Here is a 14,083-nt window from a genome sequence, read left to right on the forward strand (position 1 = left end):
TGTCGCCGTCGTTGCGCGACGGAGCCTTGTTTGGTTCTTCGCGCTAGGATTTTAGCGAGCTAATGAATAGTGACATTTTGACCGCTAATTATGGTATCAAACAAAGTCAGTTTATAAAACTAACTTTATAACCCCCGTGCTAGTGATCCTGAAGAATCTAATAAGACCTTTGACCGCACGATTAGAGGATGGTACTGTAGCATCACTGTAGCCACTCATCGATTAATTACCGTCATTAGAATTGTCGCGAAAAGTTATACCTATTTCTAAAAAAAATTTAGAAATAGATTTTATTTAGTACTTCATGTATGCGATATTCTTTTTCTAGGAAATGTGCACGCTAGTTTTGAAAAATGCCAAACAAGCCAGAGAAGCGGCGGCGCCGCCGTAAGTAGCCCGGATCCGTGGGGGCAGGGGACCGACCCAGCCAATAATCGTAGGGCCTTGGGGGCTGGAAACTGACAGGCCCTTCTGTTGCTGTGTAAAGGCTGACAGCGTGGCCGGCCGGTGCTGTCCTTGCCCGGACAGATTGAATGCCCGGCGTCAACGTGTACGTGTACGTGCCGCAGAGACGGAGAGACCTCGCCTCCGAGTCACCACTCGCGTCCTGCACTCCTGCCGGCTCTCGCCCGTCGATCGCCGTGCCTCCAGGCTCCAACCAAGAATCCAAGTCCGCTCCATGCACGCGCGCGCCCCTCTCCCCCTCCCTGATCACGCGAACCGGACGCCAACGCCCATGCGCCGTGGCTGTCGAGCACGCCACGCCACCCAGGCACACCCTAGCGCCGGCTGCGCTCTCCGCTGACGCCGAGGCCTGTCCCGGCGCTGAATCCCGCGCGCGGCCATGACGCGGCCTCCGATCCGTTCGTTGCCGGGCCTGTCCAGACTGGTTGGGGGGTGTCGTCTTGCGCGGTGGGGGCGTTGCGGTGTGCCCGTGTGGGGAGAGACCGGCACTGGCACGGCATGATTGCCCGCCCGTCTCGTGCAAACCAACCAACCAACCAACCTCGCACTCCTTCCTACCGCTCGCTCGGCGGGTTCCCTCGGGACAAGAAACCCACCAGAAAAATCCACAGGTCTCGGCGTTCGATCGGATCGGATCGATCTTCGTGGGCGTGCGCGCGTGGATCTGCGGCAGTGAGTCAGTCAGTGTGGGTGACCTACTAGGGCGGCGCTGGGCCGCGCTGGCTTGGCTGTGCTGCCTGCAATGGCGCCAGCGCCTTTTGCTTTTGGAAAGAGGAAAGCGGGGGGCATGGGGATTGTGTGTGTTCCTGTAGTGATGGAATCGCGGAAGAACTGTTGTGTGAACCGGTCGAGCGGCGGATGATAGATCCCTCCTCTCGTCTTCGAACGAAAGGAAAACGGGGGCGTAGCTCTAGCAGCGCAGCTAGCTAGCTACTAGGTGCTTTCGATCAAGCAACGATGACCACCTTTAGCTTTGGAGCCTTGGCTTCCTGTGCGCCACAGCCTTGTACCCGCCGTATTTTCCAGAGTATAAACATTACTGACTCACTGTAAACTATACTACCTCCGTCTCAAACTACCTCCGCCACAGCCTTGTCATATTCAAAAAATTTAAGAAAAAACAATTAAGATATACTTCAAATATATACGATGATAAAATATATCATAACAAAATAAATAATATTTTCACAATTTTTTGAATAAGATGAATGGTCAAACATGATCAGTAAAAATCAACAAATACTTATATTTTGGGAGGGAGGTAGTAGTAGTATTTTTCTGTAACGATTTTAGTGTCAGTCTTTGCCCTGGACTAATTATTGCTCGTCAGGATGAGCGTTGGGCCGTACCTTGCCGTGCGGCGCACCGGCTGGCAAGGCCCGCCTCGTGTGGCCCGTCCGTCTAGCGCCACGGCGGCCTCAGCAGATTTTTCTATTGTCGGGAACGGGGCCATGACGTTCGTCTTGGAGGAGATAAATTCGGCCCAATAGGGTCTATTTCAGCCCATGCTTGAATCGGTCCAGTTATGTTGCCGATCCAAACAAAGCGCCGGCCCGTGGTAGAGTATTTCACAGGAAGGATCTTCCTTCTCGAGCGTTCTTTCGAGTCGAACAGCAGGTGATTTCTCGACCCCGGTCCGATCCTGCCGATTCCTTCTCCCCCCAGAGCCCTCATCGGCTCCGGAGATGATTGGGAAGCTAGCGGGGCGGGGAGAGAGGTCGAAGACGATATTGATGCGGCGCGGCCTGTGCGTGCACGTGCTTTGGAAAGGAATTTCGGGCCGCAGTGGGCCGTGAGATGAATCACTTTCCCATCTTCCGTTCGATGGATAGTAGCCCCCCCCCCCCCCCGGTTCTACAGTAGCCTTTTGCTTGCTGGCTTTGCTGCTACACCTTTGCTTGTATCGTCACTCTGCAAAATGCATGCCACCTGAAGACGTCGCCGTCTCCGGACAAGTCCGGAGGGTCCAGGGCCAGCCGGCCATTCCGCGCCACACCGTGCGATCGACGCCGGAGAGTCCCTCCAAAACGACACCATTAGTTTCAGCGTCCAGCAGCAACGACATCAACACTCGCTGCTGCCTCCACAACTGCTCGAGGAATCAGATCATCGATGTGTAATGTGTTTCACTTGCTGAGAATCAAAATTCCAGACGGAATAGGAAGGCTCCTGGTCTCCTGGAGGCACCGCCACCGAAGGGGTCCAGGTCAGGCCCCCACTAGTCCACTACTATTCCAAACTCCAATCAGTGTTTGGCATGGACGCACGCAACGCAAGGCGCACGGTCCCCAAGCCTTTACTCCTTTCGTTCCAAATTATAAGTCATTCTAAAAATTTTGGAGAGTCAAACCATCTCGAAGTTTGACCAAAATTATAAAGAAAAATACAAAGATTTATAACATCAAATAGGTATACTATAAAAATATAACTAACAAAGAATCTAATGATACTTAATTGGTATCGTAAATTTTATTATCTTGTTGTATAAATTTAGTAAAACTTAGAAACTTTTGACTCTCCAACATTCTTAGAATGCCTTATAATTTGGAACGGTGGGAGTACTTCTCAATACACGATCGAGATGGCAGGATGGGGCCCACGTACGGCACGCCAAGTCGCCAACTCAAAATTCCAACGAGCTTTTACCCTAGGGTGGGGAGCGAGGACGTACAACGACGGTGCGAGCCCGACGGCAACCTAGCAGAGCCAAGAGCTAGCCAGAGCCGTGCTCGCAAGACTACGGTAATCTTATTATTACTAATTGGAGGCACCTTTGAAGTCTTCACGTGAAGCCACCTAGGATTCTAGGTGGATACTCTCACCTATGATCCTAGGTGGACACTCTGAAGAAATACAAAAATCTTATAAATTCTCACAAAAATAAGAAACATCAAGTCATCAATCCAACAATTCTAATTATAATAACCATCAGATCTGTTATTTTTCCTAATAAATTACCCATCTCTACCATTATGAAAATAGACTAAAGTAATCCTCTAAACATGTATATAAATTACCCACATCTGCCATTATAAAAAATCAAAAGTAACCTCCTAATCTTTGTATAAATTACCCACCTATGCTATTATAAAAATAATACAAATACCCACCTAAGAGCAGCTCCAGTGTGTAGCACCGTTGCCAAGCTAAGGCGGGACCCACATGAAAAAAAATTAAGTTGGCAAATTTTGCTCCAACGTTTAGCATCTCTGCACAATCCTCTCCACCAACCGAGCGGATCCCTGCAGTTCTTCTCTCTCCTATGGCCTCGTTTGGTTCACGCTGCGCTATTCCATTCTATAAAAGAATCTTCTATGCATGAAGTAGTAAATGAAGTCAATTTACAAAACCTGAAAGGGATGGGTGTTCGCGACGAATCTAATTACGGTAATTAATCGATGATTTGCTACAGTGATGCTACAATAAGCATCCTCTAATCGTGCGGCCAACGGCCTCATTAGATTCTTTAGGGTCACTAGCACGGGGGTTCTGAAGTTGGTTTTGTAAACTGGCTTTATTTGACACTGTAATTAGCGGTCAAAATATTACTATTCACTAGCACGCTACAAACCAAATGAGGCCTATGTGGAAAGCCCTAAGAACAAGCAACGGCTGTCGAAAATAATTTTCTATCCTTGGCACCGGGAGCAAAAGAGAGCACCAGGTGCTAGCCTTTCATCCCTAGCACCATCTCCTCCAATGTATCGCACCACGTCTAAGGTTTTCTCTCTCCTCCAAGCACCCTGTAAAATACAACGCTGGAGCTGCTCTAAATTTGCATATAAGTTATCTAATTATGTAATTATTATTACAAATTAAATTACTCATAAATCTAAATCTAAATTATATAATTACAATAATATATTAAATTGCCAATATAAAATTCTAAAATTACTATTTATATCATTATTAATATATTATTTATATTATTATTTATATAAAATAATACCCACAATATATGTCACCATATATTCATGTATGATGGAAGAGATAAGAACATCAATTCACAAACAAATAGTTCAACTAAATATATATTGAATATATATATATGAAGGTGCACAAAATAAAATCTATTATAACTAAATAATAAAAATCTATATTTTAGAGTATGTGTTAGAATATTTAGTATATGAAAAGAGTGTGAGATGGATAATCTATAATTATTGATCTTAGCCCGTGCGGGAGCACGGGTTGACAGACTAGTGTAAGCTAATTAACACGCGCAACATGTAGGTTTTTTTTTACCGACCGTTCGGACCGAACCGCCGCCCGCCGGTTCCGGTAAACCGGACCGATTTGACCGGTTACAGGAAAAACCGGCCAAATTCAAATTTCAAATAAAAACGGCAGTTCAACTGGTTTCCACTGGTTAGCCGACCGGTTAGACCGCTAAACCGGTCCGGTTTGAGTGGTAACCGGCCAAATTCAATTTTTTTTGGTTTAAATTCAAATGCCCGCAAATTATACTAAATGAATGTTTGTATAACATATTTTAGCCTAAATGAACCCTCCAACCCTCTTTTGTACTACTTTTACATTAATACAATGTATGACATGTTTTACATTGTATTTGTATACTTTTGTATGCACGTTTTTTTGTTTAACTTCAAATGATCGCAAAGTATACTAAATGAACGAATATTTGAAAAAATTTGACACCATTAAATTCGTCGCAACTTGAAGTATTTTTATAAATTTTTTGAGAATTTTTCATTTTTTAAATTCAAATTTAAATTTTGAATTTGAGCCGGTTCGAAACCGGCCGGAACCAGAACCGGTCCGGACCGGTTTGACCGGTAACCGCGGTTTCCGGACCGGTTCCGGTCGAAATTTAAAACCCTGGCAGCATGCACCTCGCCGACAAATCCCGGCCGTACGTGCCCCCGGCCGGCATGGCGGGGCATATGCATTAAAAGAAGACCGGGAGGCAGTTCGACGTACTCGCTCGCGCGTGGGGGCCGGGGCCGCAGGGCCGTATCTAGGCCTGTGCGGCCCGTGCGACCGCACAGGGCCCCCAAATTTCAGGGGACCCAAAATATAATGAGTATACTAGGAATAGTTATATAGTAGGCTTTGTTTTAGTTAGTATACTAGGAATAGTTATATGGTAGGCTTTGTTTTAGTTATCTTTTGGCCCAATACCAAGCAAACTGTAGCTCAAATATGTCATAGAAGAGGAAATATGTCGCTCGATTTGTCTTTCAATCGAATCCGCAGGACGCAGTGCAATCTTTTCCGCTTCCACCGTCACCGCTCGCCAGGCACGATAGTGACGTCTGCACTTCCACCTTCCGTACTTCACTGGCCACTAGCAGGCCACAGCGACGGAACTAGAGCCCAGTTAATAGTTTCGCACATGGCCTCCAGATTTGCCGGTATGGCCATGCGGGGCCGGCGGCGTGTCGTGGTGGCGACGGCGACGACGACGCGCCGGCCGGCACGAGCATATGCGCGCAGGCCCTCGGGGGAAGGGGCAGGCACACGCAGCGTCACATGGCCGCCCCCGCTTTTGCCACGGATGATGATGGTTGATGGATGGACCAGCTAGGTAGCTCCGCTCCGGCGATCCCTAGCAGCAATGCAAGTGAGCTGTGAGCAGCGGCCCGTGGATGATCGATCGATCGCTCGTCGATTCGGCTCCAGTTTTGCTTGGTCTGATCCGTCGCTTGCCGCCCCTCACCAAACATGGATCTTTCCCTGTCAATCAACACACTCCTTTCCTGACCTCCGATGCGCTCCATCGGAAACCTGTTGCGCGGGCATTGCCAGCTTGCTTTGTATGCTATTGAGCAGCCTAACATAGGTACTGTACAATAGGTCGCAGTGACATGAGAACTAGCTACATGTGTTAGTTTATTCTGAAGAATCCGATACATTTATCTCTACTACACTGTTCTTCAGTTCCCAGATGAGATGCAGTGTGTTGCTGCTCCGCCTCCGGCGAACGTTCGTATATATAGCAAGGGACAAAACGATAGCGAATGAGGTAAGCTCACGAGCATTTACCAAAGCTTCGCTACGCATCTGAGTGGGGAAACCGAAGGGACCTAGCTAGCTCGGTACGTAGGAGTAGGCAGCATTATACAAGAACACCGCTGGACCTGGGGGTTGCTTTTGATTGTTAGTTGCTGCTGGTATATATGCCTGCGGTACTTCAGTTAGGTTCAGATTTCAGACTGCAACTCCTTTTCCCAAACAGGCGTCAGGTTAACCACTTAGCAACCATACAAGAATTGTTCACACGTGATTCAAGCTACTAGCTAGACATAGGTTGAACAGCGCGTGCAAATAAAGGCGATCCATGAATGAAGCCATCGATCCCAGCCATCTCATGCGCCGCGTATGGATCTCTGCCCAACTGCACGGCCGGACACGACGAGCCGCACCAACCTTAACTAATGACAGCCCGATGCATCGTGTGCGCTTGCATCCACGGCGCCGGCGCTATGCACCGATCGCTCGCTCGCTCTCGATCGTCCCAACACGCCATGTGCACGCGGCATGCCCACAGCGCACCCACGAAACCCACGGCCCGGCAGGCCCCAAATAATTCCATCGCCTAGCTAGCTGCTGCAGCTTCGCTATACGGAAGAAAAGGACTCGGCGCCGGGGATAGGAAACATCCATGCATCTCATATCCCCAGCTCGCGAGCTAAATCGCTACGCAACGAGGTGCCTCGACCGATGTATCGCTCACAAGGAAACAAGGGAATCATTGTACGTGCAGGACATGCGTGGCTGTGTACACTGCAAGTGAGCAGGCCTCTGAATCTCTGATTGACTTCTAATCTTTGTGATGCTGATCGGACTCTCAGGCCACACCGCTTTATACTGGACGGACAGATGTAAGGCAAACTGAATGGCAGCTTCGTGGATTTCGCAAAAAAAAAAAAGGATTGAGAGATGAGCGTGAAGCAGATGCAGAGATGAGAGAAATGAAGGTTCAAATAAGAAGTGACCTTTTATCTATATCTAGTGCTGTTTGACATTGGGGTAAAAAGGCAAAAACACATCCACCAGTGCACGTATGACTCATCTCAAACATTTTTTTATAATAGATGATGTGCGTCTATTTTACTATTACTAATTGGAGGCACCTTTAAAACCTCCACGTGAAATCACCTAAAATTCTAGGTGGACACTCTAAAAAAATAGTGAAGTTCTAGAAATTCTCACAAAAATCGAAAACTAACCATCCATCTGAGTACTCTAATCATAATAGTCAATGGATCTATAATATTTTCTAATAAATTATCCACCTCTGCTATTATAAAAATAGACTAAAGTAACCCCTAAATATGTATCTAAATTACCCACCTCTACCATTATTTAAAAAAACTAAAGTAACCCCCTAACCTTTGTGTAAATTACTCACCTATGCAATTAAAACAATAATGCAAAAAATAGCCCCTAAATTTGTAAATAAATTATTCAATTATGTCACTATTAAAAGTTAAAATAACTCCTAAATCTGAATCTAAATTATATAATTGTAATAAAATATTAAAGTATATCAATATAAATTTTAAATTACTATTTCTATCATTATTATATTATTACTTATATAAAAATACTACCCAAGATAAGTGTCATTGTGTATTCATGTACGATGAAAGAGATAGAAATATTAATTCACAAATAAATAGTTCAATTAAATATATATATCCAACACAGATGGAGGTGTGGTGCAAAATGAAAAATATTGCAACTATATTATGATAAATATGTATTTTATAGTATATGTTAGAATATTTAATAGATAGGAGTGCGTGAGATAGATAATTGTAGTTATTAGTTGTATAATTTATTTTCAAAATAACTCTAATTAGCTCAACGGGAGCACGGGTTGACATGCTAGTAACCATTAATTCTTGGTAGTTGGCACTAACCGTTTTCCTTTTCTATCTACATACCCCTTGTAGCACGAATCCTGATGTAAATAAATGGCTGGGATAGGTCCTGTGCACACATCCGAGCAGAGCCCAAGGACGGCAACTTTCAGGGTAATGGATGAAGGGACTGAATGCCCAACGAGAAAGGCAACCATCTTCTACAATCTTCCATGCTGCCCACCCCAAATGGCCCGTCGTGCATATCACCATCGATCCTATCGGTCTGCCATGATCCAGAATGACCTTGTTGATGAAACCTCCATGGAAGTGGAGTAGGCCAGCACGTTCCTAGCTAGGCACCATTCACAGTTTCTTAGCAGGATGTGTTTCAATGCTTTTAAACTCACTAGGTTTCGTGGAAAAGCTAACTGAATAATTTGAATGCGGTGTTTAAACCTTCAACTATGGGCTAATTTAAATGCTTTTTTAAGAAAAAAAAATAAGTCCAGCTTTGAACGCTCAGTGAGACCATTCACTTTTCAACTCTCATCTATCAAAACCATCATCATTCACTTTTCTTTTCTTTGCAAAGGGGCATTAGCCCGGTTAGTAGCACGCCATGATGGGAATTGGGAAGCTACTGCTCGGGGGTTTGACCCCAGCTTCGCACAAAAAAACCTGCTCACTCGTCCCACGTCTAAAGCACAGTTGAGGTTCGGCTCAGGCAACGGGTCACAGTTGTGGACCAGCCTTCTCACGAGCAACAGAACACTATGTACGGATGGGGCAGAGAGATTTTCTCGACCTATGTAAGAAGGCCAATACAATGTCGTGGGGGCGGTCTAACCTCCCGTAGGTCGAGTTTTTTTCACTTTATTTTCTTTTCTTTTTTGAGATTACATAGTAATTCACTTTTCAAACTTGACTCAAATTAGAATGGTTTTGGATGACACGACATTGACATGGCAACATGGCCAACAACTTGATATGGTATTTCAATTTTAATGTGGGGTCAGGAAGTGCAACTAGCCAACTTGAATGATTGGCACCGAGAACACTACGGTTTGCTGGTTTTTATCGTTTTGATATCCAGCTTTCACCCTAGATCCCCGCTTTGGCATATGAATCACAGATTGACAATGGCTTTGATCATACACTCTTTCTTTTTGTTTTTTTGCGAAGGGATCATATACTAATTCATCATGAATACGTTGTGTAGACAGGGGAAGCAATGAAGTGTGTCGTGCTATCAACCTTAGGCGTCACTAAAAGAGTGACATTTGGTAGTTTGGCATCATGGATAACATTCTACCAAAATTTCACATCTATGCACAGAAAACTATCACAAAACTGTACTTCTTTGCATTGCGCTCTTATAATGGTACCACACATAATTTGCCCTATTTATCAGACGCCTACATTTTTTGGCCTACACACAATCCATTGCCATGTCAAATCGAGAGAGCGCCAATCTTTTTTTCTTTGGAAGAAACAATGTGTCCAAAATAACAACTTTATAGTGAAGGCTCTAGATAGGTTGTTACAGACTTACAGCTCGGATGGAACTGTGGAAGTCTCTATTGTCAGGTTACACTCAGATCCAACGTACAACAAATCCAAGCAGGCAAAACATGGGTATCGGTAAGACTCCAACAGCAATGTCAATGAACAGCCCAGCAACGACCTTCCAACTTCTTTCCCGTCCCCTGTCGTATGGTTATGGCTAGGCTATATATCCTCGCGAGAGCCCCCCTTTGCTTCAGAGAAAAGCAACACGGCGATCTCACTTCACCAGCTAGCTCGAACTCTCTCCCCAAAGATGCCGTCTTTCATCGACGGCCCCACCTTGCGCGCGCTGCTCCGGCCGTCCACCAATGGGCGCCGGACGAAGATCTCGGACAGCGGCGGCGGCGGCGGCGGGATCTTCAAGATGTTCAAGCTCATGCCCATGCTCTCCTCCGGGTGCAAGATGGTGGCGCTGCTCGGCAAGCACAACCGCGCGCTCCTGGCCGACCACGCCACGACGGTGACGCTGTTCGGGCACCGGCGCGGGCGCGTGAGCCTGGCCATCCACCAGGACACACGCGCGCCGCCGCTGTTCCTGATCGAGCTGCCCATGCTGACGAGCGCGCTGCACCGGGAGATCTCGTCCGGGGTGGTCAAGCTGGCGCTGGAGAGCGACACCCGCAGCGCGCGCCGCCGGCTCGTGGAGGACTACGTCTGGGCCGTCTACTGCAACGGCCGCAAGGCCGGGTACGCCATCCGGAGGAAGGAGGCCTCCGACGACGAGCGCCACGTGCTGCGCCTGCTGCGCGGCGTGTCCATGGGCGCCGGCGTGCTCCCGGCGGCCCCCGAGAAGGACGGCGGCGTGCCCGCGGGGCCCGACGGCGAGCTCACGTACGTGCGCGCCCGCGTCGAGCGCGTCGTCGGGTCCAAGGACTCGGAGGCCTTCTACATGATCAACCCCGAGGAGGGTGGCAACGGCGGCGGCGAAAGTGGTGCCGCTGGAGGTGGCGGCGCGCCGGAGCTGAGCATTTTCCTAGTAAGGATGAAATGAACCATGCATACTACTGGGGCATCTTACTATATATATTGTTTCGCTTCGCGAATCTGAACATATACGCACACTCCCCTATTGCACAAAGGTGTTCTATCTATGAAACTGTCAATAGATTGTGTGTATATGGTTTGTGATCTAGATGGTGTATATTTCCATGTTAGATAGTAACTGATTTTGTGAATCGTGGGATCAAATCCAGGGTGCGAATGAATTGTTGTAGAGGAGGATTAATAAAAAAAACTTGTAAAGTTTTTTACTGTGCGCACTCTTTCTCTTCTTTTCAGAAAAAGATAAATCATCCCAGTTTAGTGATTTTCAGAAAAAAGATGAACATCCATGTTAGATAGGAGTAGGACACGGAAGTGTTAGGGCCGGGTGTGCGTTGTCAACATGTCATGGGTCATGTACGTTAGTACGTACTATTACCATAATAATTTCTCGCTCTTAAGTGAGCCATGTGGAATGTGGTAGCTAGGCACAGTGGGGATTATCGAGTTTGGGCAGCACTTCCCTTCTACATGTTTAAGTTTGGCATGAAGGCAGAAGGCTAGGCTGTCTTTGGACAACAAAAATGTCAAGACTGAAGCTTCATTGAATACAAATAAAGTAGATTTTTTTTCTATCTAAGAAGAAAAGATGCTCAGCTTTGCGAGTTAACGAAAAAGAATATGAGATAGATTCTTTATTGTTTCATCTTTGACATATACAAGCCAATCATGTCACACAATCGTGTTTCTTGGCCAAATACTTTTTGTTATTAGCAAAAGTGGTGAAATTCAGTTGGAAAACAATATTACACCACTTTTGCTAATAACAAATTGTGGATATCATCAGAGACTCTAGTCCATATACTTGTGGAGTTTTCAAGAGTATTTACCATAAGTATGTCCAACATGTTGAAACACCATTTGCTTTGTTATCTTTGCATTTATGACAATTGATGCAAAACCTACGAAATCTTATGAACAACCCGTTGAGGAAATGAGCTACAAAGGCAAGTGATTCTGCTGTACCAGCAATATGCTTTGATTTTTTTTGCCTCGTGTTTTCTTATCATTTACGTTGCCCAAAAATGTGAAGACACGATGTCTGTCAGGTTAGCAAATCTGAAGAACTAGGCGTATAGCCCGCGCATTTGCGCGGCTAGTATTGAAAATTCAAAAAAATTCATGTCGTTGTATCCTTACTTAAAGATTATACTATTTTTATCATATATCATCCTATTCATTATAGTAAATTATGTCTTATTATTAGTTAAAACAATTAAAATATAATCTATCTATAATAACAATTTATTTTGTTGAGCTTTAATTATATTATGCATATAATTATGCTTATTTTCATTTTATTTTGATTGAATGTTGTTAGCTTTAGATTTTATTAATAGTATATGTTTGTAACTGAGACATAGTTAAATGGTATTTTATATTTAATTTTTCATAATGGTATTGGTGGGTGATTTTTAATTAGGCATAGGGGTATTTTTGGCTAATTATTATTATAATGGAAGTAGTGGGTAATTTTTATTTTTTATTTTTTATTTTTCTCCTATTAACGTGAAAATTTTTAGACATTGAGAACAAGCGTAGAGGCTCCATTTGTTGACTAAATAATAAGATAATAAATTTGTCAACCGGACTACTGCAACCCAACCCAAGTAGGCAAGTACCGGGCATGAATGAAGGGTCGGAACTCGGAACTGCCATGCATGTTACAGCTTTCAGAGCAGCTTCAGAGAAGGTAGGTGCGTGCACAAAAAATGAAGTGTCTCGTCAGAACATCGATGTGTGAAAGGACTTCTGAACTAACGGCAACTTTCTGGAATCGATATGCCTATTTGGAGCACAATCTGTCAGTAGGTATGATCCTTACTTTTTCCATGCTATGTGGATAACGAGTAAAGCAGGTTCTTCTAGATATTCGATCGAGAGAGAAAGAGTGCAAATAAAACTAAAATCTCCGACACCTGCTCCTGCAGTTAGAATGCGTCACTGTGGAATGAACTTTCTCAATCTACTGTTTGCCGACCGCTGTGGAGCAACAGGTAGCTGTCATCCTCGAAGATGGCTGAACGCATACCAGCAGTGATGGAAGAGCTATGGATCAGCTGCAGCATCAACACAGCATGGCCGATGCATGCCCCTTGGACAGGATCTGGTCCTGGAAAATTAAGATGATTTATATTCAGTGGGGTTGCTCCGTCTTTCAATCAATATGGGCAACCTATACATGCAGTCCATGCTGGGACACAATGATCGATCTGCCTTGAGGGGATTTTTCTCCTTTTGACCTATTATTAGGGGATCCTTTTATTCTCTTTCTTTAAGAGCGTGAACTTACCATGCGATGGATTCTGACATTCTGAAGTGGCTTTATTGTCAGAGTTTAGATCAGGAAAGAACATGTTGAAGGACCGGAATGGCCGACAGAGAGGCAGAGTGAATTGGAGCCTTTAAAAAATTATCCTCAATGAGAACAAGTCTATATATCCCTAATTCAATCCGACGCGTCTCTTTTCTAACCGTCGAGCGTCAAGGTGACACAAGTCAACTCGTGACGAGCTCACCCTAGAAACGAGTAGAAAAAGTTCGACACAAAGTGGAAGCTAATATTAACCAAAACGCCAAAAGCAAATGTAAAGCGGTTCACTCGAGCAAATCTTTCACCAAAGGTTCAATTAACCAAGCATGTGATGTTTTAACAATGATTAACACATCTTGAAATCAAGCGGGAGCAAATCTTATTGAAAAGCCGATCACATGGTTTCACCAAAAAGACTAGAACTAACACAAGCCAACTAAGTATGTAAAAGCTAATAAAGATTATCAAGAATAAAAGCTAAGAACTAGCTAAGTATGCTAATACATGTGGATCAATTAATTTAATCAAAATCAGTGATTAACTAGTTCTAGTAATTAACTTAAGCAATGCAACGATCAATATGAGGAGAGAGAGAAAGAGGAGCAAACTAAAGATAGCTCACTGAGCTGTTGCCTGAACCTCACGCAGACTTGGGCATGCACTGCTGAACCTTGTGCAGAGCTGGGCTTCCTTCTTACTTGTGGACTGTGCACCGAGCCGGCCTGCTGCAGCGGTCCCTCATCGTGCGAGCAAAACGGCCTGCTCCAGCCACTGCTGGACCGCGCCCTCGCCTGGGGGGCGTGCGTGCTCCGGCCTGGCGCTAGTGCTGGTCTGGCTCCTACCCTGCGCCTGGCAGCTGGGCCGA

The 14,083-nt window shown here is 45.2% G+C and overlaps 1 protein-coding gene across 1 annotated transcript; it reads left to right on the top strand.

The window, feature by feature from the left end:
* Positions 1-10,019: 10,019 nt before the first annotated feature.
* On the top strand, positions 10,020-11,114 carry LOC120660927 (protein MIZU-KUSSEI 1). The gene has a single exon (XM_039939586.1). It carries the CDS (start codon positions 10,117-10,119, stop codon positions 10,852-10,854), a length of 738 nt encoding a protein of 245 aa, XP_039795520.1. The 5' UTR covers positions 10,020-10,116; the 3' UTR covers positions 10,855-11,114.
* The last annotated feature ends 2,969 nt before the right edge of the window (positions 11,115-14,083 follow it).

Source organism: Panicum virgatum, chromosome 2N (assembly GCF_016808335.1).
Source record: "Panicum virgatum strain AP13 chromosome 2N, P.virgatum_v5, whole genome shotgun sequence".
Lineage (NCBI taxonomy): Eukaryota > Viridiplantae > Streptophyta > Magnoliopsida > Poales > Poaceae > Panicum > Panicum virgatum.

Excerpts from the sequence above, each read along its gene's own strand:
- LOC120660927 (XM_039939586.1), top strand. The coding sequence starts at position 10,117 with ATGCCGTCTTTCATCGACGGCCCCACCTTGCGCGCGCTGCTCCGGCCG.